This window comes from Callorhinchus milii, unplaced genomic scaffold (assembly GCF_018977255.1).
Source record: "Callorhinchus milii isolate IMCB2004 unplaced genomic scaffold, IMCB_Cmil_1.0 Scaffold12, whole genome shotgun sequence".
Taxonomy (NCBI): Eukaryota; Metazoa; Chordata; class Chondrichthyes; order Chimaeriformes; family Callorhinchidae; genus Callorhinchus; species Callorhinchus milii.
The window spans coordinates 15578845-15606402 of NW_024704753.1; the positions used below are offsets into that span (position 1 = coordinate 15578845).

General features: G+C 41.7%; 1 protein-coding gene across 2 annotated transcripts in view; it reads left to right on the forward strand.

The window, feature by feature from the left end:
- LOC103176800 (host cell factor 1-like) overlaps positions 1 to 27558 on the forward strand; it is a 33036-nt gene that overhangs the window by 877 nt on the left and 4601 nt on the right. The window contains exons 2-22 of one of the 2 annotated variants that reach the window (XM_042339552.1): positions 5243 to 5391; positions 7078 to 7238; positions 7684 to 7889; positions 8615 to 8699; positions 8803 to 8909; positions 10088 to 10267; positions 10773 to 11138; positions 12069 to 12241; positions 13117 to 13314; positions 13930 to 14157; positions 15110 to 15211; positions 16255 to 16477; positions 17078 to 17211; positions 18134 to 18281; positions 19393 to 19592; positions 20347 to 20599; positions 21702 to 21871; positions 23456 to 23888; positions 24711 to 25019; positions 25811 to 25923; positions 27337 to 27477. In XM_042339552.1, the coding sequence (XP_042195486.1) occupies positions 5243 to 5391; positions 7078 to 7238; positions 7684 to 7889; positions 8615 to 8699; positions 8803 to 8909; positions 10088 to 10267; positions 10773 to 11138; positions 12069 to 12241; positions 13117 to 13314; positions 13930 to 14157; positions 15110 to 15211; positions 16255 to 16477; positions 17078 to 17211; positions 18134 to 18281; positions 19393 to 19592; positions 20347 to 20599; positions 21702 to 21871; positions 23456 to 23888; positions 24711 to 25019; positions 25811 to 25923; positions 27337 to 27477 (4079 nt within the window). The remainder of the gene's footprint in view (positions 1 to 5242; positions 5392 to 7077; positions 7239 to 7683; positions 7890 to 8614; positions 8700 to 8802; positions 8910 to 10087; positions 10268 to 10772; positions 11139 to 12068; positions 12242 to 13116; positions 13315 to 13929; positions 14158 to 15109; positions 15212 to 16254; positions 16478 to 17077; positions 17212 to 18133; positions 18282 to 19392; positions 19593 to 20346; positions 20600 to 21701; positions 21872 to 23455; positions 23889 to 24710; positions 25020 to 25810; positions 25924 to 27336; positions 27478 to 27558) is intronic. The other variant, XM_042339553.1, reaches the window with a different exon arrangement.

Genomic DNA, 27558 nt, shown 5'->3' on the forward strand with positions numbered 1-27558 from the left:
TTAAAAAAAAAATTGTACAAAAATAATATAAAATAACTCGGCCGCGAACAGAGAAGCTTCTGGTCACGGGAGAGGATAGGAGAAGCCAACATGGCGGCGCCCGGCGGCTCACTTGCCGCCGCTGCTGTTCTGGCGTTTATTCCCCCCCCCCAGGAGAGAAAAAAAAAGCCGTTTGACGCCGCCGTTTCGAGGGCTGATTGATTGAGATGGCGGCCACCCCACCCCCGGTGGGGGCGGGAGGGGTGGGGGGGTGTTGCCTGGCCGCCACCACCGCTCTTTTCTGCGCGTTGCCGCAAGTCGGGACGGGGAAGTGGGGTGGAGGAGGGGGGGAGGGGGTTGTTTTGTTTTAAATCGCCCGAGTCGCGGCGCCATCTTTGTCGGTTGTTAGGGGAAGGGCTGAGCCCAACGCCCTCATCCTGTGAGCAGCCAGAGGGAGGGAGGGAGGGGAGGGAGGACTGGAGGCTGTCGCTCGCTCGCACAGCGCTGCGCTGTACCGGAGACGTTTAATATTGCAACACACCATCACAGCAATGCATTATTGCAATCAATAATGCTTCTTGGCCATTGTTTTGTTTCGCTTTCATTTATTTCCCCTCCCCACCCCCAACCCCCCCCCCCAAAAAAACTTTTTTTTCGAATGAATTTGTCATGTTTATATCTCTTCCCAACCCCCCCCCCCCTCCCTTTCCCCGCCACAAAAGTAGTTTTTTTTTAAATCAGGAAGGATCGACTTGTTGAGCAAATATTTATTACTTAAATAAATAAAAATACCTGAAATCTCAACGCGCTGCTGTTCACTCGGCGGCGGTGAGTCCCAAGATTTTTAAGAAAAAAAACATGATTTGTGGGTTGCTTTGAACTTTGAACCCCGATAATATTTTGCTTTTTGATAACCAGTTTGTTCCTTCTCGTCCATATGGAAAAGCAAAGGCATTTCTGAGATTGTTTTAACACAAATTGCAAACCGAAGCTCAGGTAGTAACACATTGGCATCAGTTATAAGATGCCGACCCCACATTGGGAATTGGAGCTCAAGTCTAGGCTGATACTTTTAATTCCTGTGGCAGCATACTGCATTGTTGGAGGTGCTGTCCTTCCGATGAGATGTTAACCTAAGGATGACTTTGTCTGTTCAGATCCCATGGCACTATTTGAAAAGAGAAACAAGTTATTCCCATTGTCCTCCACACGATAAAATTCATCATTCACTTTGTGGTTGCTTGCGGGACATTGCTGTGTGCAAATACTTGCATTTGGAAGACATCTCCCAAGTGTCCTTTGCAGGCGAAGTCGCTAGCCAATTGACACACAGCAGCGACCCACAAACAGCCCTGAAGTAAATTTTATTTGGGAAGTTGGTATAAGGTAATATTCTTGTCTTTGAAAGCTTGCTGGTGTGATTGAAATTGGAACAAACAACTTTCTGATACTGTGACCTACACCCATGATCCTGGATGTAGGGTTCATACTCTTGGATCATGGGATCTTATTCTTAACTGACATGTACTCGGTCACAATTCATGTTGGTGTGTTGTATGATGTCCATCAGAAGATAGAACTGTTTTGAGGTTTTTTTTTCCCTCTTCTCCCTCCTCCTCTCTAGCCTGGGGTTACTGAAGCCAATTATAATACTAACTAAGATTCAAGAATCAAATGCAACACATTCCTGCTGCTTGTCTCAGTGCCACGTTGATTTACTCTTCTATTGTTGATTGTATTCCATAAACACTGCGTGTACACCTCAATCAAAACTGTCATACATGTGTGATGAGCTTGTTTAGGTCATAGTTCATCAATGATCTTCTACCACCACCTCTAAATATGCCCATGACCTGCAAGACTTTTCCAATGGGGTATAAATCATGTAACTACGTCGATCGGTTATCGCATTCTTGGTGGACAGATATTTTGTCTTTATTAGTATAGATAAATATATTAGACCATATCTACATTTATGACTTTTCGAATAAATTTATAAACGCATTGATTTTCCCAATGCTTTACAAAACTAGGGTAAATGCGGTCAAAAATAATTTACTTTTACCTATATAACAATCTTTGTGCTTGCTTTTGTTTTTCTAACTTTATCTAATAATCCGGGATCCCACTTCCTGAATAAATCTCGTTTTCCTGCATTTTCCAAATTCACAAACCTCTTTTATGTTTGGGTTTTTAAATGTGATCATCTTGGTCAATATTTTGAAATGCCAAGAAATTCTATGGATGATCTCTCCAGGCTCTAAGGTACTGGGAATGAATGTGAATATTGTACCTTGAAATTTAACTTGTAAGTAGATCTGTGTATCTACTTACATGTTAACTAAAACTAAAACACTAAAACGTGTAAGTAAGTCAAATAGGAAAACTGGAGAGAGAATGGTTTTATTTGTGCTGGGTTTTAATTTCAGAAAATGTTTGTACTGTGCATTTATCCAGCCGAGCTGTGCAGAAGGGAATAGAACCGAAAACATCTCTGCTTGGATAAAGGATTAGGCCCAAGTTCTTCCTGCTCTGCATGGCTTAGTATTATACTGTAGTATGTTTACTTATTGAGCCATTGGTGAGCTCAAATATCTATAACATCTGTTTTCCATCACACTGCCCCTTTTTTGGGGGGGGTCTGTTTGCTAATGCTTTACACTAGATGTGGCAGGAGCCAGAATTGCCTCAACAAAGAGAGAATGTAATTGGAGAGAGTCGCTTGCACGTTTCATTATAGACGCACAAAATGGGGGGGTTGGCTTTCCAGCTCATTCCACAGACTGCTTGCAATTAGTTTCCCAGTTACATAATCTGTAGAGGGAAGTGGTTTAACCCCTGCCAAAATTGTATGATTCTGTGAAATTTCCCTCTGATCATTGAAGGTAATCTCTTGCAGAAAACCCGGGCTATGAATCTAATGCAAAGTCTTTCGTCCCTAACCAGTTGTATTCCAGAGATGTGTCTTAGTCCCAACAATTTAAGAGTATTTGATTGTCTTGTAGATTTTTTTTGTGTGCTGGGTAAGGAAGGGGATATGTAATGTGTAGTAAAAATCTAGTGGAATAATTTGCTAAAACAGCTGCAGGCAGTCGGCCTCTGCTATGCTGATATGGCTAAGAGAGCGGTTAAAGCAGGTTATAGGGTCAACTAGATAAGCTTTGAGTTGCTATAGGCCCTTCCACACCCCTTCCCTCCCTCCAACCCCCCCCCCCCCACCACCACCCACAAATGTGCTCACTCAACTGCCTTTGAGAATTGGAAGGAATTTTCCATAGTGACTTTCTTCTGAATTGTCTTTTTTGTTTTCTGATCAGTTTCTACTTCGGGGGGAGTGCGGAGGAGGAATAGAGTAACTGACAACAGGAGAGGAGTGTTAGATTTGGTTGAGAGGTACAAGAGCAAAGTTATCCTGAGAATGAACTCAGTGACCCTTTTCCTTCTTTCTGTGACAAATTTCTTCAGCTAAGGTGAAGTTTTATTTTCAGGATCTCTAAAGAATTTGCTAAATATTTGCAAACACATAGTGGGGGGGATGGTAAAGATAATACATTGTAAATAGTGTAAACATAAGATTGTAAAACTCGTTATCCAGTGTTTCTTACACATTCACTCGCTTATACTGTCATGTCAGCTGTTGTTGAGATCACAGCTGTTTGTATTGCTGTTGTCTTGTGGAGGAAGTAGTTCCAATCAGATTATCTCAAGGGTGGAAGGAATTTTATATTTCTGTGCAGCTGAATCATTTATCATCTGGGTGTTACTTGCCCAAATAATTCTTAGTTTTTTGCTGAATATTTTTGGTCTGCAGTAGCAAATCATTGAAAAACACTCCCCACTTCTTTATTTGTTTACCATGAGCTTTTTTTTAAAATGCTCTGAGTGTGGTGAACCTAATGGGAGCTTTTTCTCCTCTCCTTGCCTTTTCTCAATTTTCAGATTCAAATGATACTGCAGCAGAAGTAGTGGGAAATAAAGCATTTCTATTGCGGATGCAGCCACTGTCAGATTACAATCCAAGAATATTCCCTCATTTAGGAAGGTTGATTTTCATTGTGGTTAAGGTAGTCTGCCATCAGTCCAACTGCTCTGTCAGCGTCTGCGCTTTCTCTGAGTCGCTGTTACATCTGTCTCTCTGCAATCTGTTACCTTGGAAACCGGTTAAAATTACAGCTGAGCTGGAACAATGTGCAGTTAAAATAATCCTGGTCCATTCTCTTCACCTCCACCACATGAAAATAACCAGCTTGGGAATAACAAAACCGTGTTTAGCTTTCATAATCATAACAATATAACTGATATGCTGCTTGAATTCAATTAACATCATTATAGCCTAATATTGAAACCCTAATATTTCCTGTTTTACTTGCAGTCTTTTAAGTGTCATTTTTATGACACAAGTTTAGTGGCATTGCTTTTGCAGTTTCTCGTATTCCATGACATTGAATGTTTGTTATTGAACCAGGACTCTTGCCTTGAAGTCTTATTTTTAAAAAAGATACCAGATGTAGAATCAAATCTTAAGTTGAACTAATGTAACAGAAACAAACAATCCTCCAAATAAAATTGGTCACTTACTCCATGGCTGTTTGTAAGACAATGCTGTGAGCAAAATTGGCTGTTGGGTTTGCCAACAAAATTCAGTCACTATCCTGAGAAGCGCTTGAAGACGTATCAACAGTGTGATTAGGGCACTCACTGTACATCAAATACAAGGATTATTATGTTTGTCTGTTTTCTGGCCAGTTTACCTGGTGGTTCCCTTTCCTGGTGGTGATGATATCTAATTGCTAGAATAACAGCACTCAAAGAAATAGTTCATCCGAGACTTGTGTGTCAGTCACCATGTAACTTTCTGAACAGCTAGCCAAGCCTGATTCCTCCATGCCTAATGTTCACACAAGTTCACTGTCTCACTCACATAGTGATCAAGAACAAGAAACCTCAGCTAAATCATCATAGATGGGAGATTAAACACTTTACTTTCTAATCTGTGTTCTTCAGGTGGTGGTGCTCATTGTCCACTTTGCCAGCAGAGAAAAAGTGATTTTGAGTGAACTACTGTGCTCAGGAGGTGTTGGGTTACAGTTGAATCATTCTTAAATTATTCAGCTATGACACTAAGTGGAAAACTGCTCAGTTTTCTACTATCCTTCACCTTAACGAGGCACAAGAATATGACCTCCAGGAAATTTCTCTTTGGTGGGGTCAGTGTTCATATGATTGGAATGAAGTTAATACTGTCATTTGCTCTTGCCCTCAGCAACCAACCAGTGGTTCATTCCAGCAGTGAGGGGGGACATTCCAGCTGGATGTGCAGCATATGGATTTGTTTGTGATGGAACGCGATTGCTGGTTTTTGGTGGGATGGTGGAATATGGAAAGTACAGCAATGAGTTGTATGAGCTACAGGTAAGTGGCGAATCATCTGAAGAACATGAAGCCATTGACTACAATGACAATTTTACATTTGTATTGCGCCTTTCACATAGGGAGGGTGTTTCAAGGTGCTTCACAGAGGTGACTGGGTGGTTGGGAGTGCTGAGGAAGGTGGACAGAAAACTGTCATCAAAAGGAAAGAAAAACCCAGCTTTAAAGGGAAGGGAGGTGGAGGGACTCTGGGACCGAATTCTAGAGAGTGGAAGCAGAATTGTTGAAAGCTTGACCACTGATGAGGGATGGATTGGGTGGGTCCCACACTTGTTTTTCTCAATTAAACCTGATATTGGTATTATTTGCCCTTTACATTTTGAATGTTCTATGATATTCTGACGTACGGTGATTATTGTGTTTCCGAACACACCAGCTAATTTATACTAGGAATGTCCTGCAAACAGCAATGAGTTTGATCAAATGTAGTCCTTTTGGTCAATTGAACAATAATGATTAAGACACCAGGAGAATGCCCTTCTCAGTAAAATAGTCCTGTGCATTCGGGTGAGACATTAAACCGAAGTCCCATCTGCCTGTTCAGGTAGATGTTAGGCATCCCGTGCCACTATTTTAAAAAAGAAGGGAGTTTCTCCTGGTGTCTTGGCCAACAATCCTCCACCCCCAATAATAATAATTTTAAAATGGTCATTTGTTTTGTAGCTGTTTGTGGGATAATTGTGTGGATTGTGCTGTCACATTTGCTTACAAATGCAGTGTAACTCCATCTCACAGTAAATCCTGTGTTGCGCTTTGAGACATCCCTCCTGCATGGTAAGGCTCTATACAAAATGCAAATATTAACTATTATTATTGAATTAAAATTATTGATTCAGGATCAACTCAATCACCACAACAGGCAGACAGGATGCACCACCCAAGGATACGTGGACCTCAGAAGGTTCTAAGTTTGGTTCTCAAACAAAGTTCAGTTAGCTAATCTAAAGTGGGGTGTTGGTTAGTAAGGACTAGATATGGCTTCTTTTTATGTTTTTTTTTATATCTCGATGGTCCATTGGATGTGTAGAAGATTCAGTGTCTTGACTATTTTTAGGGTCAAAAAGAGATTTCATACTGTTCCTGTAACTATTGACTAATATGTAATGCAAAGTTGTTCAATTGTAGAGGCTCAATTGACACTTCAAAATGTTACATTTTGTGCTAAATTAATATATTCATAAATGTTTACTTGAAAACTTAAATGAACTTATAAAACTCTATTCCAACATGTCAGTGAATTATGCTGAAAATAGGGAGAGTGCCATTAGAAGTTTTTTTTCAACATGTTCTAAACAATTGTTTAGAAACAGAATTGTTGCTATTGTGGAAATTTAGGGAGCCCCCTAAATTGTGGCTTAACGAAGACCTGTCCAAATTTTTGCAGTCTGTTGTGTAGTGGACTGTAAATAGACAAGCCATGATAATGAATTGTGCGGTGAAACAACAAGGCTGCAATTAAATCTTTCCCTTGCATTTCTAATGTTGTCAAAGTTGTGGAACTGTGCATGTGGGTGGATAATGATAATATAAAATCTTTGCATTTCATGTAGTACCTTATCACGTCATTGAGTCTCTAAAGTGCTTCACAGAATGTACTCTAAAGTATACTCTGTTTTGTGGGCATAATATACAAGGACTGATGTTAGAAACCTATGCTGTTGTTTTCAGGCCAGCAGATGGGAATGGAAGAAACTGAAGGCCAGAGCACCTAAAAATGGTCCCCCACCTTGTGCGCGTCTCGGACATAGCTTCTCAGCAGTGGACAACAAATGTTACTTATTTGGAGGATTAGCCAACGACAGTGAAGATCCGAAAAACAATATCCCGAGGTATGGATGCTCTCGGTTGTTTTTTTTCCTAAAAGGTGCTTACATTTCCTTTCTAAACTTGACCAACTCCGAAATACAACCAAACTCAGCAGCGGATGAATTTGAAATGAAGATGACAGAAAGAGGCAGGTTTTGTGGGTGGTCTGGGCTAGGATTGAAGAGGCTCGACTAGCTTCTAATGAGTCAATAGGGAAATTCAGTTGGATTACATTACAAGGACAATTGTTGGGTGGAAGAATAGGCCGTCTACTGAGGTGTTTCCAAACTATCGCCTATAACAATGTGATTTCCTGTTACTGTTCAGAAGTGTGACATTGTGTGTATATATATTTTTGCATTTAAGATGTGCTTGTCACAAAGTCCTCTACATTAGTTAGCTCTCAAGACCAGGATGGTGGAAATGAACCTGCACTTAATTTGGCTATTGTATCTGAATTATTTTTAGGTATTTAAATGACCTTTACATATTGGAGCTGAAGCCAGGATCAGGAGTTGTAGGATGGGACATACCTGTGACCTATGGAACTCCGCCACCACCCAGAGAGTCGCACACAGCTGTCATGCACTGCAACAAAGTCAAGAAACCCAAACTTGTCATCTATGGTGGAATGAGTGGCTGCCGGCTTGGAGACCTGTGGTTGCTGGATATCGGTAAAGTAACTGCCCTTTTCCAGCAAATAGATTTTGATGTTTAAGTTGCAGGTGGTCAAAATGTTTCTGACGGTGACCTGCTTAAGAATATAGCAGTTGTATAGGTCAGAGAGGTAGGAGGGAGCAAGGCCGTGAATGGCCTTGTAGGTGAGGATGAGGATCTTAAATTCGATCCTCTGGGGATGGGGAGCCAGTGGAGGCGATTGAGGGTGGGAGTGATGTGGTCCCGAAGCCTGGTGCGGGACAGTACACGAGCTGCAGAGTTCTGAATGACCTGCAGTGTGGAGGGAGGTGCCGGGAAGGCCGGCGAGGAGAGAGTTCCCATAGTCCAGCCTTGAGGTGATAAAGGCGTGGACCAGTGTTTCAGCCGCGTGAGGGGTGAGGTAGTGCCGTAGTCTGGCGATGTTCCGGAGGTGATGGAAGGCGGTGCCAGATGTGGTGAAGAAAGGACAGCTCGGGGTCGAATAGAACACTGAGGTTTCTGATTGGCTTTGAGCGGAGGAGAGTGCAGCTGATGCTGTCAGCGCCTGAGGTGCGGAGGCGCTGACGCGAGCCAATCAGGAGGGCCTCGATTTTGCGTACGTTGAGCTGAAGAAAGTTGTCTCTCATCTGGACTAGATGTCAGACAGACAGGCGGTGGTCGTGGAGTTGGGAGTAGAAGAGGAAAGGTAGAGTTGGGTGTCATCTGCATCCTCACCCCTACAATTTTTTCATTTTTTTTGCAGAGACTTTGACTTGGAGCAAACCAGATGTTGCTGGGATCCCACCACTGCCTCGAAGCCTGCACTCTGCCACAATGATTGGGAGCAAGTGAGAATCTCTTCTTGTTGCAAGACAGATTTCTTTGGAAACTGTTACCAAATTCTGACGGAGTTATTTGCATCCAGTAACACAGTGTGTGCCCTCCTTTCAGAATGTACGTCTTTGGTGGCTGGGTCCCCCTGGTGCTGGAAGATGTCAAAGCTCCCACGCATGAAAAAGAATGGAAATGCACGAATACGCTGGCCTGTTTAGATCTGGGTAGGGTACAGTCCGTTTCTTAATCATTTTGAGGGATGTTCTTACAGATGTGCTGTTACCTTTGTGAGGTGTGGAAAAGAATGGTTGAGGTTAAGAATGCAAACGGTTTTTGGTTAGTGGAGTAGTGGGTAGTGGAGTAATCCTCTTTAGAGGAGGTTTAATAATCTTATTAAAAATCATAGATTAATGCTCAAATGTTTAATAACAGACATCTGGAACCGGAAGAGTGTGATACTGCCTTGAAACCAATCCAAGATATTTATTTTCCGCCAATGGTCTCCAAGAGGAAGTGGGAGTGGTCTTGTGAAAAGTATTGGCCGCTCCAGGGTGGTTAGCAGTGAGTTTGAGACTAGAATGGATGAGCCTAAGAAAGGGAAAAAAATAGTTTGACCAGACTCATTTACAAAGTGCGTGTGTATGTGGGAGGAGACACCCTCTTTGTTTTTTCCTCCAATTCTTTCCCTTGTTGGGTCTCCCAGTCCACGGACTGAGCTTGAATGGTTATCATAGATGTGGTGCTGAAATCTGACCTCCTTTTGGGATGTGATGCTGGATGGTGCCAAGCTTTCACTTTCTCAAGTTAAATAAGAAGGGCCAATGCCCTTTGTGCCGGACATGACCAACATTGAAAGGGGAAGAGAGAGAGGGTGATGAACATAGCAGTGGTGTTTAGATAACACTGTGCTTGGATTTTAAACAGCTGTAGCAGGAAGGAAGGCTGAGGGAGGTGAGGAGGCGCACAGCCTTGAGGTCTGGGAACAAATATGTTGGAGTAAGATAATGAGCATGTGATGAGTTTGCAATTTCTGCAGCTCTCATTACATGATTTGAGTGATAGGTTTTCTGCCTTGTCTAATTACTCAAATGAAATATCCAAGTTTGTTGTCTATAGTCCAGCTCTTTTTAAATCAAATCAGAATAAAATAGTTCAGTCTGATATTTAAAAGATGTTGATTTCCCTCTCCCCAATTAATATGCGCTAAAATTGATGATAATGACTCCTTCCCTGTGGGTAGCCATTGGGCTAGTGGCTCTGCAAGTTGATGCATGTTTTTGGGGGAGTGGGCTTCTACAGATGAGAAATGTTTATCCCACTTAGGCTTTTTGAATGTGTGAAGTATGTATTTATTATGGCAGGAGCAGAGGTATATTAACATTGTATTGCTCTGCTGTACTAGAAACTAATACTTGGACACAGATCTGCACCGATTCATTCGAAGACAGCATCCCTCGTGCCAGAGCAGGTCACTGTTCAGTTGCTATAAGCACACGACTTTATGTTTGGAGTGGGCGAGATGGCTACAGAAAGGCTTGGAACAATCAAGTCTGTTGTAAGGACTTGTGGTATCTCGAAACAGGCAAGTGCAATCCAGTGAGGATACAATTGAGCATATTGTACTTACAGTTTTCTGTTAAGATAAAGGCCAGTATGACTCTGACCTAGGAAAGGGAATTGGATTAGTATTTATAAATTTCATGAAATACCATGCCAAAATGTAAAGTGCATGTTAAAACAGTAATCATTGTTGCTGCTTTGAACACTTACATATTTGTCAGCTCTATAGTGGTCAAGTCCTAACCGATTTTGCCTTGTGTAGGTGAAACCATTGCATAATCTTTATTGTAACAACCATATCAAAAAGATCACGCAAACTTGTGTGAAAAGATTACAGGCTAATCGCCATATTTGTCGGACTTTGCACAGCGTTGATTGTTTCGAAAGGTTCATAAATTTATCAGCAACAGTGTTAACTGTTGTGATGTCGCATGCATTTTTTTGGGTGCCTAATCTGGACGGGGAATGGGAGGGAGTATTGGTTTTACTTGAAAGCTGACCATTTTTTCCCCTCCACCACCCAATAGAAAAGCCCCCTGCTCCTGGCAAAGTCCAGCTGGTTAGAGCAAGCACCAATTCCCTCGAGGTCAGTTGGGGATCTCTACCTACTGCTGACGTGTATTTGCTGCAGCTTCAGAAGTATGACGTCCCAACAGCCACAGCTGCCATGACACCCTTGTCCAACTCGGCCACTTCTGCGAGTTTCAGGCCGTCTGTCAGTCCTGCTCCCGCAGCGTCTGCTCCTCCTTCGCCCTCACCAGTCCAGCCGGGAATCCGCTTTGTTACACAGACGGCAGCCACTCTGGCAGCGCAGGCAGCGTCTCTGACTCCTGGGGGAGTTACATCACCAGCCATAGTGAGGATTCCTGCAGTGGCTTCGCCAAGAATACCTGGTAAGACAATTGCTTTCTCGGGAAGAAAGAAAATCTTTATGGAAAGGGCTCGGATTTAAACGATGCAGCCAGATATCTATATAGTGATTGTTGGGCATGGATGGTACCATTATAACCATATAATTCACTTAATAAAATATCTTCCAGCATATTATTGCCAAGTGATGGATACCATCCTTGGAAACACTTTATGGTGAATGTTACAAATGTGTATAATTTTCATTTAAACACTGAGGCAGCAACATGGACTGAGTCATGTCTCCACTGGGTAATAGAAAGTGGTTCTACCATAGGCTTGGGCAACTTCCAAATGGCTACATATAGACAAGATTCCACACCAACTTGTATTTATATAACACCCCTCATGCAGGGTAGCATCCCAGAGCATTCGATAGGGGCTGAGCATGATGCCAAGCCTGGGGGGAGGTGACCATAGGCACAGTTTGCTTTTGCAGATCCCTTTCCAAAATGTGCAGTTTTCAAAATATCTTTATTTAATCGGTGGATAGCCAGTAAAACTAGTGATGTACAGATGTGGCACAAATGTGGGTTTAAAGTGCAAGTTTCTTGAGACTTCTGATCGCTTGAACAATGGCCAAAGGGAAGATGACCAGTTAATAGCTGGTCTGGATTCAGACCAAGGCTTTGGAGGCTGCGCTGACCTATTGCACATTCTGAAGACGCTGCTTTATGCTGCTGGTCTGTTTTAACGTGATGGTGAATCAGGCTTTCAGTGAAGATAAGTTTTCCCCCATTATAACTATGGGGTATTCCAATGTTCTAGAATTCTTGATTCAAGAAAAGGGTTTACTGCTAGTCATTGACTGCATTTTAACTTGAGAAAGCACTGTGAAGGAAAAGATTAGAATACAGCTGATATTGTCTAATCAAATTATATCTATTTGCTTCTTTCCATTTTCCCCCCATCAGGCGGGGCAGTGATAAGAGGCACCACAGGACTACCAGCAACACCTGCAGCATCAGCCACTTCCCTCATTGCTATGCAGCGCCAAGCTCTGTCTCAGGGGAAAGCACCCATCACTGTAGCAACACTTCCCTCAGGTGTCCGTATGGTGGTGCCAGCGCAGACCACAGCCATGACTGTAAGTTACGCAAGTGCTTTTATGTGGTTTCTGAGGAACTGAGTACAGTGTATTCCTTTCCAGGTGCAAAACTCTGGGTCACTATTGTATCAGAACCCCTTGTGCATGTGCTTTTTTTTAAAACCCACTCCCTCCTGCCATTTTTGCTGCTGAATTTGTTTTTGAAGATCACGACCGCTCTGAAAGAGGAAGGAAAAAGCTGAATATTGCAAAAAAAAAACTATCTAGTGCAGTATGCATTGTACGTCATGAAGTTCACATATGCACCAACCGCTCCGTTTGCAAAGGAGACATTCTGCACTCTTGTAATTCTGACTTAACCATTAATTAGTAACTGGTCAGAAAATTGGTCAGCAGTGCCGAATATTAAAGTAAACAATAGCACGTCAAAGGTTATTACCTGTTGTTGGCAAATGTTAATTCTGAATACTGATAACTGACTGAATTTTTGGTGCAAATGTGATGGCTTCCAGTTTACAGTCAACTCAGTTTTTTTTTAATTTGAGACTTTTCTAGTCTGTAATTTTGCCTTTTTGAAGAGGATACGGTTGTAATCCATTCATTGTAATATGTGGCATATTATAAAATCTAACCCCTATTTACAGCAGGGATGAGATCAGGAATTCATTTGTTTTTTTTCAAGCTGTTTGAAGGGTATTTACATGCTTGGCCATGCATTCAAAGTGTATAATGTTGCACTAGATTCTTGGGATTTATTGGTCCATAAAATAATCTCAGTGTACAGTTTGGGCCACGACATATCAAGCGATGGCCAGGGTGGTGGAAGTCGAAGTAGATGGACCTTAGTCTTTTTGCCGATCAAATTCTTACGTTCTTATATTGGTATAAGAATGACTTCTCTTCTCCATCTCTAGCCACTCACTTCCAGCCCTCAGATGAGTGGGATGGCGGCTCTGGCAGCAGCAGCAGCGGCTACACAGAAGATTCCATCCAGCACAGCAGTGACCTCAGTGGGGCTTCCTCCTGGTGCAACCCTTGTGAAAACTATGGCAGTCACCACTGGTACCAATACCATGCCAGCCACTGTCAAGGTAGCCTCATCGCCAGTCATGGTACGTCCTTAATGTCCGACAAGGTATTGTGACGTTTTCTCCAACTAGTGAGTGAGAAAAGACTCGGGTGTTAGCACCAAGTCAAGCTGATCAATAGATTTTCTCCCTTACCTGCCTCCCACACAAAATAACCGATCCTGTAATAAGCAGTTCAATTCAGAGTATTTTCTCATCTAAGTTTTGAGCAAGTATCTATTTTTAAAGTCAGACTGTTTTAGGATTCTAGTTAGTTTTTTTCTCTCCGTCATTGTCTCTTTATTTTTGAATCCTTCTGTTCAGACAGTGGGACATGGTGATTTTTTTTTTACAGGAAGCGGAGTGCAAGCTGAATTGAAACACCAATTTCAAATTCAAAGTTTTCCTGGAAAAAAGGATACTTTTTTTGATTGAGGTTTGAATCTAGGACAAACACTTTAAAGGGTATTGCCTGTGTGATTGTCCATTGTGGGCTTGGAGTTATCCTAGACCTAATGGTACACTGAAGAATGAAGAGTCCAAAGATGTATATAGTGTAAGATTTCAGTGTAGGACAACAAAAAGAGGTAGGAAAGGTGTAGGACAACAAAAAGAGGTCTTCTCACGCCTTGCCTATAATACCTTGAATCTGCTTTGCAGGTTAATACACCAGCGACCTCAATGCTGAAGACTGCTGCTGCCCAGGTAGTGACTCCCTCTAACGCTGCCATCTCTACCACTCCTGCTAGACCTATCATCACTGTGCACAAATCAGGGACAGTCACTGTGGCTCAGCAAACACAGGTGGTCACCACAATGGTAGGCGGAGTGACAAAAACCATCACACTGGTTAAAAGTCCTATCTCCATGCCGGGAGGAAGCACTTTGGTAAGCATTTTAGTATACTTGCTGGTGTGTGGCTGCTGTTTTTATTAGTTCTCCTTTTTATCCGCAGCTATTGGGGAACGTATTTTAGAAAATATTCTTGATTTTTGTTGAAATATAAAATTGTATATTGGCATAGTGGGCATTTCATTCCTTTTCATTAGCCAAGCACCCTGTTACAAAAATTTTCTTATTTCATCATTCAGTAAGTTATCTTTTAGTAAAGCAGAAGGAAACAAAACCCACTAAATTAACTGATCCCAGGCAGCACACCTGTGAGATCCTACAATTGATCTTGAGTGCATTAGCCTGGATATGGGCAATGTGAGAGGGGTAGGAATAAGAAAATCTGTCAGGATTCCAACTTATAATTGCTATTCAGTGCCTCCTTATACTGGCAAGTGCACATTGTGCATGGACATTGGCTGAGGATGGGATCTAGCTTGTCTGATTTTTCGACCCACCATCACGGCTGATGTTTTGCTCTGGATTTCCACCCTTCAATTACTCCCTCGATTTAATATGTGGCGCATGTCAGAGTATGATCCCTCCATTGTTGAATAGCTAGTTGACACTTGTCTAGGAATGGCTACTAAGGCACGGTACTAGAGGGCGCACAGTACTGTGGCATTTTCCTCAAAAGGAAGTGAGAGGAGGAGGGACGCTGTGCATTGCTCGTTGCTTCTGCACCACACTAGATTGATCAAATATTAATGTTTTCATCTCTGTTGAGCGGATGTGTGCTTTGTGTTGGTTGTCACCTGTCTGTAGGACTAAGTGCTTTGGGTTAATTGATTCAAGAGGTGACTAGGTGGGGGGGAAATGCATCCTATCTGAAGGTAAAGTAACTGCTTGATTATTGAGTGTATTGATGTTTTGTGTGGGGGGGAAGCAATAATTCAAACTATTTTGCCTAGTGTTTACTTATTTTTTCAATATTCCAATCTTATCCTAGATTTCCAATCTGGGCAAAGTGCTAACGTTACAGGCTAAACCTGGGCAACAGGCCACCCTCTCAGGCCCGGGCTCCTCGGGGCCACTTAAACAGATCTTCCAGGTTGGCAAATTGCACTGCATTGTGAAACTTACCACTGTTATTTTTCAGGATGTCCAAATAGTTTTTTTTTAATTTAAAAACAAAACTTCAGCCATCAGAAAGCAAGGTTAATGGATGCCATTTTGTTCAAAACTCTTAAATAATTGATGTGTTGATGCTGAGGGAGAAAGCAGCTCAAAACTCCCTGAAATGAGAGTAATGCCCAGCTAACCTGGAGAGTGGGGAGTGTTTGGGTTCACGGTATATTAGATGTTCCCATTTAGAAAACCCCTTTTAGACTTGAATGGTGTCTTCTCCATGAATGATGGCATCAGAGTAGGATTTAGATTTGTATTCTAAGATTATTCCATAGAACTGGAGAAAGCATGGATGCAAGGCAACTGCCATTATATCAGCTGGTTCATCTTCTCAGAGAGAGAGAAAAGGAGGGAGAACCGAGAGAGAGCCCTAATGGAAGTCCATGATCCTAAATTCTATTAATTTCAATAGTGGTTTGATGTTTCATTCCCGTCTGATAGTTTGTTTGTATCAGATATGAAACAATTATCCCATAAGTTAAAACGTGTTACCAAATCAGTTAGAGATGTATAGTTTTGTATTCAAAAAAATATTTTTTCTCTCCTATGACTGAAATAAGTCATCTATTTAATCTAGTAATCAGCAAATATTAACTATAAAGTTATGAAAGTTGTGGATTGAGTTGAACAATGAGTTGTCTTAGCTGCAGATAGCTAAAAGAAATAGAAGGGAAAATCGGATGCTAAGACATTTTCCTCTTGCAAATAACCTAGTTGCAACCCATAATTGTTAAATTATGTTAAATATTTAGTTTTACAGTTTTTGCTGCGATTCTTCTGTTTTGTTACAATATATATGCATATGTACGCTTTATAAAAGTGCACGATTGTAAGTATCTGGACAGCTTTCTTGGGAGACGGAAGTTAAAGGCTTGTCACTACTTTAACATACGTTTATATTAGATTATTTCTACTATCAGTTGACATATGGTCTCTTTCCTCCCAACCAATACCTTCATTCTGTAGACCAAGGGTCAGCTGCCTCCAGGAGCCACCATTCTGAAGCTTGTTACATCAGCCGACGGGAAGCCAGCTACCATCATCACCACCTCCCAGGCAGGAAACGTCGGTCTTAAGCAGACCTTCGTAAGCCTTGGAAATGTGTCGGCTGCATCTTCTAAACCGTCAGGCACCACCATTCTCAAAACCATCCCTATGTCTGCTCTCATTTCACAGCCGGGAGCTGCAGGTAAGAAGTGAAATGACAGAGCTGTGTGTCAAGCACTTCATCACTTAGTGCCAATTTTTATAACTCCGATTAGTTGAGGAGAGTTACAAGAAATGATTCTTACATACAAATTAGGTGGGAAAGGCTAAGCAGTGAGTTTGACTGTTCTTAAAGTACTATTCTGGAGTCCTGTAGCTCAGCGGTTAGAAAACTCGCCTTGCAATTCCCGGCAGGGCGAAACCTTAGTCAAGTTTCCTTATTCCACACTCCTGACGATAATCCCTCAAGAAAAAAAACAATAAATTGGTCACTTCAGTCCACGACAGTTTGTGGGACGCTGCTGTGCACAATTGGTTGCCGCATTTCGCCCACAAATATACAGTCAGTTGACTTTATAGTATATTCTGTGAAGCGCTTTGAGACGTCTAGAAGATGTGAAAAGCACTATATCAAATGCAAGGATTATTATTATTATTTTTCCTGAAAGCTGCACTGGACAGATACATTATTAAGTGCTTTGTAATGTTATTTTTCCTGAAAGACAAAACAAATGCAAGTTGTTGGTGCATTTGTCACATGGTCGCGAAGATGATGCCGAATTTTGGTTTCTGGATGTTTCAGGTATCGCAGGAAGTGGTTTGAAATCCCCCATTACCATCATCACCACAAAAGTGATGACGTCAGGAACCGGAACACCAACAAAATTTATCACTGCTGTTCCTAAACTGCAGACTGGGCAACAAGGACTCACCCAGGTCAGTAACCCTGCTGCCGATTGAGGCTTGTGCGTTTTCCCCCTAATAATCCAAATAGGTAACTAATAGTGCCACATAGGCACGTTGTGGATCTAACATTATGTTGATACTGCACTGAATTATAGTGTGTGGGGAAAATGTAACTGGGAAGATTGAAGGACACTTGCTGGCAGAGCGCAGGAATGAATGGAGATTGTATATGCTGTACAGAGGATTCTTTGGGAATCTTACATGCAATATCTGTTTTTGCCATTTTGTCCACATCTTTCTGGAGATTTGCCACTGTGAAATTCTATACAGGGTTTTGGACATAGGGTAAAATGAGTCACCTGGCCTCATTCTTTTTTTCCCAGAATTCTTATTTAACATACATCTAGACAGATTTTTTTATTAGCCCTCCAAGATCCTGTCTGGCGTGAAGGGCGCTATATAAATACTTGTTGTTTATTTGATGTGCAGAGGATAGAACTGTGGAATCGGACCAAATTGAGCAATGTCACCATATTTCTTTGCAAGAGGATGTGTACATGTTAAAAAGCTTCACCCTTTACAAAAACGTCAAAAAAATCCTTTCTTAAATATTCACTCTTTAAAAATTCTTCAGGATAATTGTAAACTTTTAACATTGCAGTAAACTCCAACTCTATCCTGCCCAAGTTGTAAAAGAGACCTTGTGTTTGTGAAGTACTTGAACAAACACCATTTTCATTGTGTTCACATTGCACTTACTGCTTTGAGGTGTGGCTATATGCTGTTGCTTTTGGTTATGCTGCTGATCTGTTCTGCGAAAATATATAAATGTATTTGTATAAAATAACTGACTGTTAGCAATTTGAAAAAAGCGATGAAGGTAAGAATGATTCACATTCATTCTTCTCATCTGGGTGAGGTTTTGTAACTGTCAGGATTGTCTGATTTGCAGGTGTTGCTGAAGGGAGCAGCTGGACAACCAGGAACTATCCTGCGAACAATCTCTGGGACGCCTGTGAGTGGAGTCCGACTGATCACCCCAGTGACGGTGTCTGCCAGCAAACCAGCGCTTACAACTTTGGTAGTGAAAGGGACCACAGGTACTGGATGGGAGTGCGAGTTTTTCTTCCCTGTGGATCAGTGGGTAAATGTGCCCCTTGTATTACTGAACTGTACAAGGAGGAGAAAATGCAACCTCAAATACTTCTTCCAATATTATTATTAACTAAAGTTAATCAAAGGGGAGGGGGGGGCGCTGAAACCCATGGGGAATTTGAAAAAGTGGCCAACAGGTGATAGTGAAATTCGTGTGACTAATTCTTTAATCTTTTGACCACAGAGAACACCAAAAGTGTCTCATTTGATTTACCTTGTAGTAATTGAGGATGTCCAGATGCCTTTGATTCCAGATTTCCCATTTTCAGTGAACAGTACTGAAAGGTAACTAAAGGCTAGTTAGGCTCCACCACTGTTGAGCGCACTGAGACGCTACTCTGTGTGGAGGGTGCTACTATACGTGCAGGTTGTTGCAAAGTATATCGACATAAGTGATGAAGAGAATGCAGCATAGATTTACTTGGGTGTTAAGATTCATGGATGGTTCTGATGAAAGGCTATAAGAACTACTTTAACTGGAGCAGATTGATAGGATCTAATAGATATGTTCAATATTCATTAAAAGGGTTTGAGAAGTTAACCAGTGATAAGTTATGTCCACTGGTTTGTAATTCATCACCAAGTGGCCATAATTATTAGAAAGTAAAACAAGAGGTTCAAAAAAATTATGGCTAACCAAAAGAATATTGGAGCTTGTGAATTCATTTTCAATTGAAATTGAGTTAATTACACCATTTTAAAGGGAATTAAACACTTGAAGAAGAATAAAGATGTAAAAGCAATGGGAGAAGAGCAGGGATTGGAGTAGACAGCACCAGCTGGGAGCTGGCGTGCTACATTCACAATGAGCCAGGTAACTGTCTGCTGTGATGAAATTTATTGATTCTACACCTAAATATTGAGTAAATTACCTGGATCAAATTCATCTGTAATACACCTACATTTAAGTAGGAACCTCGATATGTCCACAGTGGGGAGATCTGGTGAGATTTCCTCCTTAAAATGGGTCTCTTTATTAATATTGTCTAAAATATTATTTATTTTGCCTTGGGTTAAAGTTTAATTTGCGTGACATTGAGTGTTGTCTCTTGTTAGGTGCAAGCACGTTGGGGACAATATCTGGTGGAATGAGCACAGCACTTGCGGGATTGTCCACTGTTTCACCGACATTCAGCACGTCCATCGCCAATCTTGCTGGTCAGGTCATCAGTGCAGCGCCAAACGCTACACTTACTACTCAGAAACTGACCACTGTCCCGGGAAACATTTCCACGGCTCCCATCATCACTGTCCAGGTAGGCACTGAATTATTGGGGTGGGGGGGGGTGGGGCTCAAGTTTTTACACTCCATGCTACAGAAGGGCAAACGACTTGATGAATCTTGTTTTGAGATGAGCCATCCTTCTTCACCTGATGTATTCAAATTATCATGCTGTCAAGAACTCTAATGTACATCTCTTTGAGTTGTTCTGCGAACAAAGTCTGGTTTATTTTATTAACGTAGATTTCTTAGCAATTGTCGCACACTATATGCAATTCCAATAACCTGGTTTATTGGAGGTAATGTGAGGACTTCACTGACTGACACTTTTAATAGACACTGCACGTTGAGGGTCCAAGCAATGCTGTAGGAACACTCCAAAAAAGAATATTGATGCCCCTAGGCACAGTGTCTGCATTTATTACATTCAAGATATTATAGCAGTGTATTGCCAGATTATCCTTCTGCCTCTGCTTTTTAAATTGTTTACACCGAGATAATTAAGAACGGGATACCAGGAAGTATGGTTGAGGCTGAAATGGTGGATTCATTAAGAAACCACTTGATGTTGTGAGAGGAGGGTGGCATTCTGAAAGGATGAAATCAATTGGTCCGAAGGGTCTTGTCATGTGGAACACCCTTGTGATACACTTCATCATCAGAGAAGCGCTGACTTCTTTTCGCTCATACCTAATTCATATAAACATTCAGTTGTTTATGGAAGTGGCTTAAGATACAGCGCACTCTTGAATCGTGACTCATGTGTATTTCTATGAATCCTTTTCTAGCCTGTGTCTGAGACTAGCCGAGTTACAATCGTAGCTTCCCCCAGTGGAGTGGTGACGCAGCAAGCACAGCTGACCGACGCAGCATCTGCTCTAGTTGCAGCTCAGGTTCAGCAGCTGACGTGTGATGCTCAGACCCAGGCCCTCGAGCTCCCTGAGCTGCCAGTGAAATGTTCAAACCCACCTCATGAGACTTCAGAAACCAATACAACCAACACCTCCACAACCACCACAGCCAATATTGGAGCAAACCAAGGTAAGTCTGCTAAGGCAACAAGCATCTGGTAAATGACTTCTCAATAGGTTAGTAGTTTTTTTTTATATGCAGCTGTGCAAAGTGGTGAACTTTTACATGTGTAAATCACTTTGCAATCTGTTTTTGTAAGTCATTACAGTGCACTCTTGTGTGTATTATCACCCTAATCTTTAGCCTGTTTCCTGTTTTTATTTCTCTTCCAATGCTGAGCCATATTTCATATGAGCCTTGGTAGAAAGTTTCAGCAGGCTTTTTGATTTTTTTTTGGTTGGAATGATCCAGTCTTCATTCAACATCCAGACACTTGCAGCTCTGGCAATAAATGAGAACCTTGGCTGACTTTCTCACTGAGGAGTGGAGGCTAATTTTACTTAACATGGTTGAGGGCATCTAACTCAGCTTTGACTTGGGATTCAATGTGAGACTCACTGGGTCAGTATGGCCTGCTGTCGCTCAAGTTTTCCTTCTGGAAAGCCCAAATCCTGCAGTAGCGTTTATTAGACTTCCACTGCATCAGACAACATTTTTACAATGGAAGACCAGTTTGTTTTCTTCAGATTTTAGAGCCTCTCACTCATGGTGAAAAAAAACCATTTGTAACCAGTGACGATATTAGTTGCCTACTTGCTGCTGTCCTCATTTGTGTTCACTATTCAGCAGCCGCAGGTATCCACAAAGTGAGAAGCAACTTGTGAACCTACAACAACAAATTGCATTGTTATAGCGCCTTTCACGTAGGGAGGACGTGCCAAGGCCCTGGACAGTCGAGGGTTTGCACCCTCAGTTGAGGGTTCGTTACCTCTAATGGAGGTAGAGGTAACCAAACAACATGCATCAGAAAAATAATTTCCTCAACTCAAACTGGATCCAATGTTAGAAACACAGTTCAGGACCTGTTGTAGGAGTTTAGTTCTGGGAAAAAATATACTTGTGAATTTCCACTTTGTACAGTATTGAAAGTCTGTACATGTGCATGTATAAAACCCAAATTACAAGGTGTTGGAGTAGTTCCGCCCTGAACTGAATGCAGCTCAAATACATCCAGTCTCACTGCTAGTTAATGTTTACTGACCTAACTTTTTTTTTAAAAAAAACCTTACAGTCCAACCTCCACCGACGAATCCTCAAGGCATCCCTGAGAGTGTGCACGGCGAAACCGCAACAGCAGGAACTACCAACACTGCCACAACATCATCCACTGCTCAGAGCGGTGCCGTTACCATGGTAACACAGTCCACTCCCGCACCCGGGCCATCAACGCATGCCGTACAGGTAAGTGGTCGAAAGCAGACGAGCACTTAATCTTGGGGGAAGCACCTGCCTTTTGATCATATCGTTCAAGGGGGGGATATTTCTGAGTGCTGTAGATATTTTTCCCATCGTGCTTGGTTTTTATTTATATATTTCTGAGAAATCCTGGGATCTAGTTACCAGAAAAAAAAAATTTAGTGACTGTAAAAGTAAACTGAAACGTTTTCGCTTGCTTCATTTGTATATAAGGGGAAAAACTTGTATGAGCTTGCTGCATCAGTGCTTGAACCACTTGTCCTTGAGTACCCTGTGGCACTCCCTCAGTATTGGGTGTTTTTTTTGTATTCATTAAAGTGAGAGATGCTGTTTCTGGGAAATGGGAGCACATTTCCACTTAGAATGCCTTGTGTCAGCATCAAGTGTTCACAGTTTAAAACATAGCATGGGGTGAGCAATAAGGTGCCCTAATCTTAATCCTCAAAACACAAACCCTGACCACCAAAGTGATTTTTTTTATTATTTCCTGCATCCACCATCCTTGTAGTCTTTGAGAATGTAGATTTATTGCCGAATCTCATGCACGTTTCTGCTCTGGGAAATGAATAGACAATTTTGGATAATATTTTGTGTTGATCTCTGACAACTAGCAGACATTAATCATTCCATCACACCATGATCTCGGGTATAAAAGGACAGTGTACTATGCCACCCAGTATGTCGCCTCCCCCAGTTCATCTTGTGTCCTATTTAAATGATGACGGCTTTATTTTAAATCTGGAAATTGTTCCTTATTCTGAGAGCTTTCTTGAAGCACTTCATTTGGTTATAGCTTACGTCCTACTGCTAACTGTTCTGTTTGTTGGTTGTCTCACAATTGCGGTTTCCTTAACTGCTAAACTTCTAATGTTTGTGTTGTGCAACAATACGATTTGTGCCAGCTTGCTTCTGTTCCACACAAAGCTCACTACAGATCACCCGGGCAAGTGGCTGAAATCCAAAGTAACTTTTCGTTGCGTAGCTGGGCAGCAATTTCAAGTAGATTCTATCTATTTATATTTCTGCTTTTCTGTGTTGTGAGTTTTGGAACTTCACAATGAAGCACAACTGAAGATAACCCTTTGGCCCATTTAATCTCATCCTTCCAGAATCCCCTCCCAAAGGTCTTTCCCATTACAGCATCAATTAGTTTTTTTTAGGTTTATAACTTTACGAATCCTCCGAGGTACCTTCGAGACAGAAGGAGGAGCAATTAGGAACCATTTGTTAAGCCACAACTCTTTAATCACCAGGAAGTGTCTTAACAACAACTTGCATTTATATAGTGCCCTTCATGTGGGGTAGTGTCCTGGAGCTCTCTTCTGCAATATGTTAACTGTATGGTGACATTCTGCTGGCTAATGCTCATAATGTGGACACAGAGACATCATTAAAGCCTTATAATAAAAAGAGAATACTAAAAATTCAGAGTAAACTAATCTGAATTGTATGAGAAAAATAAGTTAATATTTCAGATCTTCATCTGATCTGAAAGCAAGTTTTGATATTTAGAGCATCTGCAGCTTTTTAAATTTCATTAATGACCGGAATTAATTTCTCTCACCTCAGGTTGTCCCAACAACAGAAGCAGGTGCACAACCTGCTAATGGCGGAGAAGCTTCCACATCCACAGCAGAACAGAGCGATGGGCAGACTCTTCCTACCAGCTCCTCAGGTGCTGTGGCTGAAGCCATGTTGGCTGCTCCAGTGACTGTAGAACCCAGCCAGGACGCGAGTTGTCCCAACGCAAGCCAGGAAACGCTGCCGCCTCAGCCCAGTGTTGTCCTACAGCAAGAGCAGCTCCTGCCCCCGCGGGAGCTTCTGGCAGACAGCAGGCCTGAGAACCTGGCTGAGATGGGGCTGTCTCCCGAGGAGCTGGCTGTCGCCGCGGCTGCTGAGGAGGCTGCTCGATCGGCAGCTCTGGAGGAAGAGGCGAAGGCAGTGGCTGCAACCACAGCTGCTGTTCAGGCAGCCTTGGAAGCCAAGGAGCCTCCGGTTACAGGTAGGTTTACAATAACAACTTGTATTTGTTTCGCACCTTTCATGTTTACAGCATGTCTATTAAACTAGTGCAATACCGGACTTCCAACACCTTACACAAACAGCTCTCTGAAACACAAAATAGCAAGCTTAAAAGAATCTCAAACGTTTCCCTTGCCTTTTATACAAGCAGCCAATCTGCCTGCAATTTCCAAGACTGTGTTGTGCTTTACAACAATCTGCCAGCTTGTGGGAAGCTGGGATGTAAGTCAATGAAAGATGGGGGAGGTGGGGGTGGAAACAGAGGCTAAATGTTAATTACAATGCAAGGCTTCCAAGACAGACAACGAATGTAATTTGCACGCTTTGTTGAACCCAAGTCCCAATGGATGGACTCTGTAGGAGTTAGTGGTACTAAACTGTAGTAATTGATTTTTTTTTCTTTACGCCACGCTAAATACCAGCAGGTGCAGTGCGAGAAAGCTGAGTATGGTCCCAGTCTGCCCTTCCAATCTCAGTAAAACTGACATTGTATTTATTGAATGTTTTTGATAGCAATTTTTCCTAAATCATAGAATATTACGGCAAAAGAAGGAGGCCATTCGGCCCATCGTGCCTATGCCAGCTCTTTGCAAGAAGTATCCAATCAGTCCCACTCCCCCGTTCTCTCCCCATATCCTTGCAATTTTTTCCTTTTCAAGCACCTATCTAATTCCCTTTTGAAAGACGTTATTGAATCTGTTAAAGAAATACATTTCTGGTTCTACCCAAGTTTTATTGCTGTAAAATCTGCTTTTAAAACTCCAGTTCCATTCTAACTTCTTCTCCCGCCTTTAACGTCTAGCAGGAGAAGAGCCAATGGATACATCAGCAGCTGATCTAGCGACTATACAGCCAGTGCAGCTCTCCCAACAGGCTTTGCAGACGCTCGTTGCCCTGCACCCTATTGTACCGTTGGCTGAACTTGCCCAGCAGGACATTGAAAGAGCCAATCAGCAGCAGGTTGCTGACAGTAGCCAGCCATCACGGCCACCAGAGGCATTGGCACCAGCGGACAGTCTCAACGATTCCATCTCGGAGACGAACGGGCCCCATGAGCTGGCCAGCACAGTCCCGACTGTCCAGGTTCCTGTTTCAAAGAGCACAACAGAAGGTACGCTTTTGCGGAAACTAACTGGAGGATAGAAGCTCGTGTCGAGAACTCCTGATCAGAATAGAAACAAAACCAAGATATTAATCCTGTCGATTTAATTTCTCCTTTCTCCCACTTCACCCCCAAACCACAGCAAAACTCTGCTGTAACTGCACTGAGGTTGATCAACAATCTACCCATTACTGTTTGGAGAACTGAACAGTCTAGAAGTTTTTCTGTTCTATATGGTTAGCATTCTTCTGTGCATTACCCATAAGGTATTGGAAGCCCATGGTTGGTTTCACCCCCACCTCCCCCTCCCCCCAGCAGCATGACCAAGATCCTTATCCCATGCTCCCACCACTTTATATGAGCAGAAAGTGAAATGAGGATTATAAATAATCCTTGCACTTCATGTCAGGAGGATGTCTCAAAACGCTTCACAGGACCGCAGTGAAGATGAATTTTGTAGGTGATTATAGAGGAATTTACCTGCATTTATTTTTCTTTATTTTTATATATATATATATGTGTGTGTGTGTGTGTGTGTGTGTATATATATATATATATCCTTCCAACTCACTTACAGTTTGAAATGAAATGCCTTTGCAAAACGGTTGTGTATATAATCTCTTGGGATTGATACATTTTGATTATAGCATGCTAATCATGTGGAGCAAAGGAATCTTGCAATATGTAGGCTGCTTTATCTACAGTGATGTAATACATAAACTTTAACATTAACCTTATACAGTGCAAGGGGCTACTGAGGGGAGGTGTAATTCACAAACTTTTGTGTGTTTTAAATGTAGGTTTGTACACTGCTCTGTTGACTCCCTCGACCACCCCAGTCTCCAGTCCTATGAAACTGCAGGCGGCCACCACTTTAGCCCAAGTAGCAAATGGAATTGGCGCTCCTCTCATGGTACGTATTTGTGTGATTAGGTTTGATCTTGTTCCTAATGTGTAGAGTGTGTATTGATCATACAAATGATGTTGCAGATTTCTAAATCGAAGCACAGATTTTTCATCCTTTGTATGAGGATATATCTTAAAGACTATTTCTGCACTGTTGGTTCTTAATTTAAATTTTGCTTTAGATTAATTGAAAGGTTGGGCTATTTTCATGTTTCTGTTTTTTTTAAAAAAAAATACAACTTTGCCCAAGAGCTGCTTATGGCCTGGATAAAAAGATCTTAATATATGGTTCACTTCATCCAGGCTGTCTGATTTATAACTAAATAAACAAGTGAACCTGGAGTTGTGGGCTTCCAAACCTAGTGTGATAATTAGTTTAAGTAGATTTGTCTTTAGTTTGAGTGGGATCACTTATTGTTTAATACAATGTAAAAATGCAAGACCATTTGTAATGTTGACAAAAAAGCATTATTGATTGCCTGTCATTTGAGTTGGAGAAAGCTTCTTTGTATGGAATAGACGCTTTATGGAAGCTGGACAGATGCTGATCAATTGTTCATTTTCAACAAGTGTCTAGTGACCAGGCTATCTCTATCATAGAGTTTGTCCTCATCTGATTTATAGCTGATTATGTAGTTCCTTGGGGAAATTATGAAGAGAATTAAAGTGAAATAATGTTTGATAATCTGCACAAGAAGAGAATTCCCAAGAGACAGCACCAGCTTGGATTATGTGATACTATAAAACAAAATGCTGAGTTTTTACTACTGGGAGCTTGGGAGATTGTCTACCTTGAAGCTTATATCCTCAGTTTGTGAAAATCGCAGCATTGAACGATACTTCACCTAGTTTTCGATTCCCTCCTAGAAACGTTGAAACAGTAGTATTCAGACCCTTAAACCTGTTCCGCCATTCTGTAGGATCGTGGCTGATCTGTACCTCAACTCCAATGACCCGCCCTTGCCCCATATCCCTTAATACCCTGACCTAACAAATATCTCTCAACCTCCTAGAACTGAGGTCACGAAAGATTGCTTTACATAAAGTGGTGTGAAGATGTGGAATAGTCTCACAAAAAGCTGCAGACGTGCAGGGATGCTTAAACAAGAGAAACCGATTTTAATGTAGTTCTTAAAAAAAATTGCAAAATTAGGGCTGCATTTAAGAATTTGTCAAATTTTGGATGCCCTGAAATTAGAGTGAATCTTGACCCAAATGACGTCTCTATCCAAGTATTACAAAAGTGGGATGACAATATTATCAAAACAGCACTGGAGAAACGGCAATCTCTTGGTTCTTAATCTCATCCCCACTTTGTGTTACTTACCTACATTGATGTGTAGCTTAGTCGTGTTTTTTTTTCCCCTTTGCGTACATTGTGTTTTCCACAAAACTTATTTGTAAAATATTTACTATTTAGAAGCCGGAGGCATCCAGTACACAGCCAAAGCCACTAGTGAAGAAGGAGATCAATCAGTGGTATGATGTTGGTGTGTTTAAAACAACAAGCACTGTAGTGCTGTCCTACTTTCTGCCTTCCGAGGGCTCCCAAGGAGAAGAGGTGAGATAATAAATGGTGTAGAATCCGATTGTGTTGCTAATGTGAAATGTGTTGATCATCATAAATCGTACGCACCTGATA